At 35.4% G+C, this 6,721-nt stretch overlaps 1 protein-coding gene across 1 annotated transcript; it reads left to right on the top strand.

Annotated features, from left to right (window-relative positions):
• The first annotated feature begins 1,906 nt into the window (after nucleotides 1–1,906).
• Nucleotides 1,907–3,908, top strand: LOC112782659 (putative F-box/LRR-repeat protein 9). The gene is made up of 3 exons (XM_025825153.1): nucleotides 1,907–2,274; nucleotides 3,255–3,783; nucleotides 3,879–3,908. The coding sequence occupies exons 1-3, from the start codon at nucleotides 1,907–1,909 to the stop codon at nucleotides 3,906–3,908; spliced, it is 927 nt and encodes a 308-aa protein (XP_025680938.1).
• The last annotated feature ends 2,813 nt before the right edge of the window (nucleotides 3,909–6,721 follow it).

Here is a 6,721-nt window from a genome sequence, read left to right as displayed (position 1 = left end):
ATTAAATAATTATATTATAATAAATAGATAATAATTAATTTAGTAATAATTATTTATATTAAATAATTAAATAATAATTAATGTAATAATAATTATAATAATTAATTATATTAAATATTGATATTCTTATTTAATTAATAATTTATTAATAATTATAATAATTAAATAATTAAATTTTTATTTAATTAATAATTTATATTAATTATTTATATAAAAAATAATATTAAATATTATTTATATTTATATTATTATATTAAATTATCCGTTGCAAAACTAGCCGTTACTATGTTACCATTATTATTAATAAATTAATATTTTGTTACTCTATATATACCACTTAGATACACTTGTATTCTCACACTCTCTACTACTCTTCTTCATTTTCTTCCAAATTTACAAAATTAGTGTAACCCCGAATTATATATTGTGTATTATTATTATATATGAATTTATTTAATATTAATATCTTTTAATAGTGAATTATTTATAAATTTATAAATTTAAATTATATTATTAAAAAAATTAATTACATTAATTTCAAGTATTTTAATTAATTAATTAAGTGGGAGCACAATAGGGACTAAAGTTAGTTTCTTCTAATGGAGAAGAGAGAGATGTTTTTAGTTCCTATTTACTATTTGAGGAGTGCTACACATACAAGTCATTTTTGTTTACAAGTCTTACAAGTTGGGCCTAACATGTGCATTACAGAAGAAGAAGAAGAAGAAGAAGAAGAAGAAGAAGAAGAAGAAGAAGAAGAAGAAGAAGAAGTTGGGCCTAACACGTGCGTTACAGAAGAAGAAGAAGCGTGAATATAAATGACTTGTATGATTTGTATGGAAAAACGTTCTCTCTTTGCCTTCGATCTCCTTCTGTTTTTTTCGATTTTCATGGTTTCTGAAATCAAGCTTTGAAATTGTTTTGAAGATGATGAAACTTCAGAAATACACCCGAACGATTACAAAAATACACCCAAACGATTATAGAAATACATCCAAAGGATTACAGAAATACACCCAAATAGTTACAGAAATAAACCAAATGATTACAGAAATACACCCAAAAGATTACAGAAATATACCCAAAGGATTTAAGAAATACACCCAATATAGGGAGAGACAGTATATTTCTTCTTGAAATCAATATACCCAAAGAATTATAGAAATACACCCAAAGAATTTAAGAAATACACCCAAAATTTGTTGAAGTACACCTTATGCATAATTCAAAACTCTTTCTCTTTTTCCTCCTGATCTTCTGCTGCTGCTGCTGCTTCTTCTTCAAAAACGATTTTAGAGCTTGATGTCAAAAAACAATGGAAACCGAGAATAACGAAGAAAGAAAACAAAGAGAAAAGCACGTAAATGAAGAAGAAGAACAGGAAGAGGAAGAAGAACGTGTAGCAACAAGAAGAAGAAGGAGAAAGAGAAGGCAAGAAACATACCTTGAATAATGTTTTTTGTTTTTTCTGGTGATTTTGATGAAGGAGAAAGAGAAAACGAAAAGAGGAGAAGAAATTTCAATAAAAAAAAGAGGGAGGAAGAGAAGAAAAAGAGACACAGAGAAAGAAGAAGAAGAGGAAGAGGAAGAGGAAAAGGAAGAGAAAGAAGAAGAAGAAGCACAGAGAAAAAAAAAAGAAGAAAAAGAGGCACAAAAAAAAAATGTGAAACGGCATGTTTATAAATGACTTGTATGACTTGTATAGAAAATCAGTTGTATGTGAAGAATTATTCTAAAAACTGTTTATGACACAAAAGCTGCGTAATGAAGATGCCTTAAACGTTAGAAAAGTTCTTTGATATCCGTCCCCGGCCCGCCTTTCAGAGATACGTCTATAACTCTATAAGTCTATATACACGCAAAAGAGAAGTGAATTAGTACGAGTTCTGTAAGTCATACTTGAAGAATGGCGTTGAAGTCAGTCAGTGTTGCTGGGGAAGTTAGCGAAGCCAGAGTGAAGGAAACCACCATAGCGGCAGTATTTCCAAATTGGCTTGATCTTCCGACGGCTGTGACTGCCAATATTCTCCAGAAGGTGGGACACGTAGATGTTCTGAAGAGTGTGCAGTTTGTATGCACTGGGTGGCACTGTATTTCTATGGATCCCCTCTTCTGGCGCACTATTTGCGTAACCGCTCCCAAAACCTACCTCGACCTCGTTGTCGGGAAACATGGCTTTTATGCTATTAAAGCCATTAATCGAAGTTGTAGTCAATTGGAGGACATTAGTATTGCTTATCCTACTGCATCAATACTCCGCCACATTTCTAATAGGTACCATTATTCTTTTGTCAGGCTTCATTAGTAGAATTCTTTGTGTCAGGTTTTCCCTGGTAGTAAATTCCAGCATAAGAAAGTGATTTAATGGGTCAGGAATTGTTAATAAATAATTCTAACTTACTGATCTTATAACAAAAACCTTAAATCTTATGGTTCTTCTACCATTTAAGTGTTTTTCCTGCATTCAACTGTTAATGAAGTCAGAAGTACCAGCAGTGCTTAGTCTGCTCGGAAATTTAAAGCTGCACTCGCTGCTGCGGTTTATGAAGTGGGAAAATGAAACAATGATATTTTTATGGGTTTAAATTCATACTTTAATTAGAAGTTTTGGTAAAAGGTAGATACATCATGTATATTAAGGTTCCAAGAGAGAGGCTCAGAAAAACTATGTCTTGAAATATAACGCTAACAATAAACTTTTATATTAAGATATTAGTAATTTAGTATAATATGTAAGATTATTGAAAATTATTATAGGGCCGTAAAAATTTACTATTTTTAATCCGACGTTAACATTGATGTTTAGGTTAATTGTTAGATTGGAATTGAAGTGATGCTTAAAAATAAAAATTCTGGAGATTTTTTTATTATTTTTTAAGATGATATGAATAACATACTTGTTTAAACTTAAACTAATGATAATATAAAAATTTAAAATATATGAATGTCGAATGTTAAATTGCAGTTTTATTAACATCTAATTTCAAAGAAATTGGTATAAGTTATATTTATAATTTTAAGACATAATATTATGGAAAATAATGAAAAAGGGCACTTTTGTAGAAATGATTATTCATTTTAACAAACTTATTGGTTTCAATTTTGGGTCAATTTGGATGACCGATTGCAAAAACGGTATCGGTATGATTATCGTAGACGAACTGATGCAGCTAACATGACTTATTTATTTATTTTTCCCGTTCCCTTTCTTTTAATCTAGCATTTTTTTTTTCTTGGTGTATTCCAATTCACAGTGGAAAGAATCTAAGGCGTATGAGGCTAGAACGTTGTTCGCCCAATTCATTCTGTTTTTACTTTGGTTTATCAAATCGTGAATTAATAGAAGCTGCTAAGAAACTTCCGCTGTTGGAGGAGCTTGAGTTTTTACATCCCGACGTTTCTATGGGTTGTCTTGAAACTATAGGCCAAAGCTGTCCTCTTCTCAAAGTCTTGAAAATTATCAAGAAGAAAAAGAATATCAGAGGCACTGAGTGTGACGACGAAGAGGCTTTCCACATAGCGAAATCTATGCCGAATCTGCGTCATTTAACACTCTTGCGAAACAGGCTTACTAATGCTGGCTTGCTTGCCATTCTTAATGGATGCTCTCACCTTGATTTTCTTGACGTGAGAGGTTGTTTCAACCTTGACTTGGAGGACACCAGTTTGGGGAAAAGCTGTGCAGCGCAGATCAAAGAATTACGGCTTCCGCATGAGTATCTAGCTGAATCTTCTGACAATGAGTTTGACATTACTACAAATTCGGATCTTCGGAATTCTGCTGTTCCCTGTTGTTGTTTCACTCAATCCTCACACACTCTCACTCACTGTCTTGCAATGAATTTGCAGAACTCACACTCGAATTGTTATATGTTCAGAGAAAAAAGAGAGAGAGAGTTGAACACTAGAGAACTGAAGAAGCAAAACTTACATCTAACACTATTCAATAATCTGTTAAATACAATAACAGACAAGAAAAAAAAACTAACCACTCACTCCACTACCTTAAGAATAGGACTCCACTTCCTTAAAAATAGAAACTAGCTGAACAAAAAAGATTAACTTGCCTCTGAGGCCACTAATGACTTTGACCCTATTAACTGAATCATACACATAAGCATAAAACAGAAATAAATAAATATCAGGTCCTAATACATTATCTAACATTTCTCCTCCTTGGATTAGAGACCTGGACACATTCCAACTTCATGAATCAATTGACTAAATCGACTAACAGCAAGAGGCTTGGTGAAGACATCAGCTATCTGATTATTTGTCTTGCAATACTTCAGCTCCACCTCTTCCTCCTGTTGTGCTTCACGCAGATAATAGAATCTCAGCTTGAAATGTTTAGTCTTGCCATGAAAGACTGGATTCTGAGCAATTGCAATTGCAGCTTGATTGTCCACATACAACACAGTTGATCTTTTCTCTTGCAGCCCCAAATCACAGAGTAACTTCCTGAGCCATACTGCATGCTTTGCAGCTGCAGTTGCAGCCACAAATTCAGCTTCAGCTGTAGACTGTGCTACAACTTCCTGCTTCTTTGAGCTCCAGGAAAAACAACCTGATCCAAGTGAAAAACAGAAACCCGTTGTGCTTTTCATGTCTTCCACCGAACCACCCCAGTCACTATCTACAAAATCAACCAGCTTCATCTCAGGAACTGCTTTGAATTTCACACCATAACTTTGAGTCCCCTTTAGATATCTCAACACCCTTTTTGCTGCAGTAAGATGTTCCTTAGCTGCACAATGAAGGAACCTCGATAGAATACTCACTACATACTGAATGTCAAGCCTAGTAGCTGTTAAATACATTAGACAGCCTACTAGACTTCTGTACTCATTCTCATGCTCAGAATCCTGCACATTACTCTTTCTTAACTTCTCTTTCTGATTAACAGGAGTAGTGACTGTCTTGCATTCTCCCATTTCAAATCTCTTTAGGACCTCTCTGATGTACTTTCTCTGACAGATGAATATCTCACCTTCTTTTTGCTGAATCTCCATGCCAAGAAAGTAAGACATTCTCCCCAAATCTGTCATCTCAAACTGCTTCATCAGTCCTACCTTCAGCTTCACTATCTCACTCTCCTTCTCTCCTGTAACAAGCAGATCATCGACATAGATAGACACCACCACAAGGCCTCTCTTACTCTGTTTGTAGTACAGAGTGACTTCACTTAGACTCTTCTGGAACCCAAGCTGATGCAGATAACAATCAATTTTGCTATACCAAGCCCTGGGAGCTTGTTTCAGCCCATACAAGGCTTTCCTCAGCTTATACACTTTGTCTTCATGGCCTTTAACAACAAATCCTTCTGGTTGGTCTACATAGATGTCCTCAGATAGGTCACCATTTAGGAAAGCTGATTTCACATCCAGCTGATAGATGGTCCACCTTTTCTGTGCAGCAACAGCTAGTAGCAATCTGATGGTATTCATGCGAGCAACCGGAGCAAAAGTTTCAGAGTAGTCCACCCCACTCACTTGAGCATATCCCTTCACAACCAACCTGGCTTTATACTTGTTCACAGTGCCATTTGGGTTCAATTTTGTCTTAAAAACCCATTTGACACCTATAGTCTTCTTGTGATCAGGCTTAGACACAAGTTGCCATGTGTTGTTCTTGTTGATCATGCTCAGTTCTTTTTTCATAGCTGAGGCCCACTCCACACTTCCTTTTGCTTCCTCAACTGTTCCTGGTTCTAGGAGAGCCACATTACATCTGGCATAGACCTCTGCCAGTGGTCTTGTACCTCGCATAGGCAAATTATCAATCAATTCATCTTCAATCAGCTCACACTTATTCTGTAGATCTGCTTCCTCATTTAACTCATCCTCATTCTGCACATTAGCTTCAACTACAATATTGTCAGCCATTTTCTTTTCAAATACTGCCCTCTCCCATTTTTTATCTTCACAAAAAATCACATCTCTACTCATAGTAATCTTTTGTGCATCAGGACAATACACTCTATAGGCTTTAGACTGAGAACTATACCCTACAAAGATACCAGCCTCACCTCTATGATCAAGCTTGTCTCTACTGACTAAAGGATTCAAGTAATAGCATAGACAACCAAATATTCTTAGTCCACTAACCTTTGGTTTGTACCCGTGCCATGCCTCGAATGATGTCTGCTTGTTGAGAGCTTTGGTTGATAACCTATTCAACAAGAAGACAGCAGTATTTACTGCTTCTGCCCAGAAACTCTTGGGTAGTTGTTTGCCTTGTAGCATACATCTTCCCATCTCCACAATGCTTCTATTTTTCCTTTCACTCACCCCATTTTGTTGGGGAGTGTAAGGAACTGTAAACTGCTGCTTTATGCCAGAGTTCTCACAGATGGCTTTGAACCTTTTTGAGGTATACTCACCACCATTATCACTCCTCACTGTCTTTATTTTACAATTTGCTTCATTCTCCACCTCTTGTTTGAACCTCAGAAATACTTCATCAACTTCTGACTTTTGTTTGAGAAAGTAGACCTAGCAAAATCTTGTGCAGTCATCAATGAAAGTCACAAAGTACTTGCTTTTGTTCAGTGACTCCTCAGGCATAGACCCACAAACATTTGAGTGAACCAGTTGAAGCTTCTCCTTGGCCCTCCATCTTGTTTTCTGGAATGGCTTCCTTACTAGCTTCCCTTGCAGACATACTTCACAATAAGACACTTCACTTCCCAACTGAGGCAAGTCTTCAACTAAACCATGCC

The sequence above is a fragment of the Arachis hypogaea genome, chromosome 3, assembly GCF_003086295.3.
Source record: "Arachis hypogaea cultivar Tifrunner chromosome 3, arahy.Tifrunner.gnm2.J5K5, whole genome shotgun sequence".
Lineage (NCBI taxonomy): Eukaryota > Viridiplantae > Streptophyta > Magnoliopsida > Fabales > Fabaceae > Arachis > Arachis hypogaea.
Note: the sequence above shows the minus strand (reverse complement) of the source record. Positions and strands in the feature narration are given on the sequence as shown.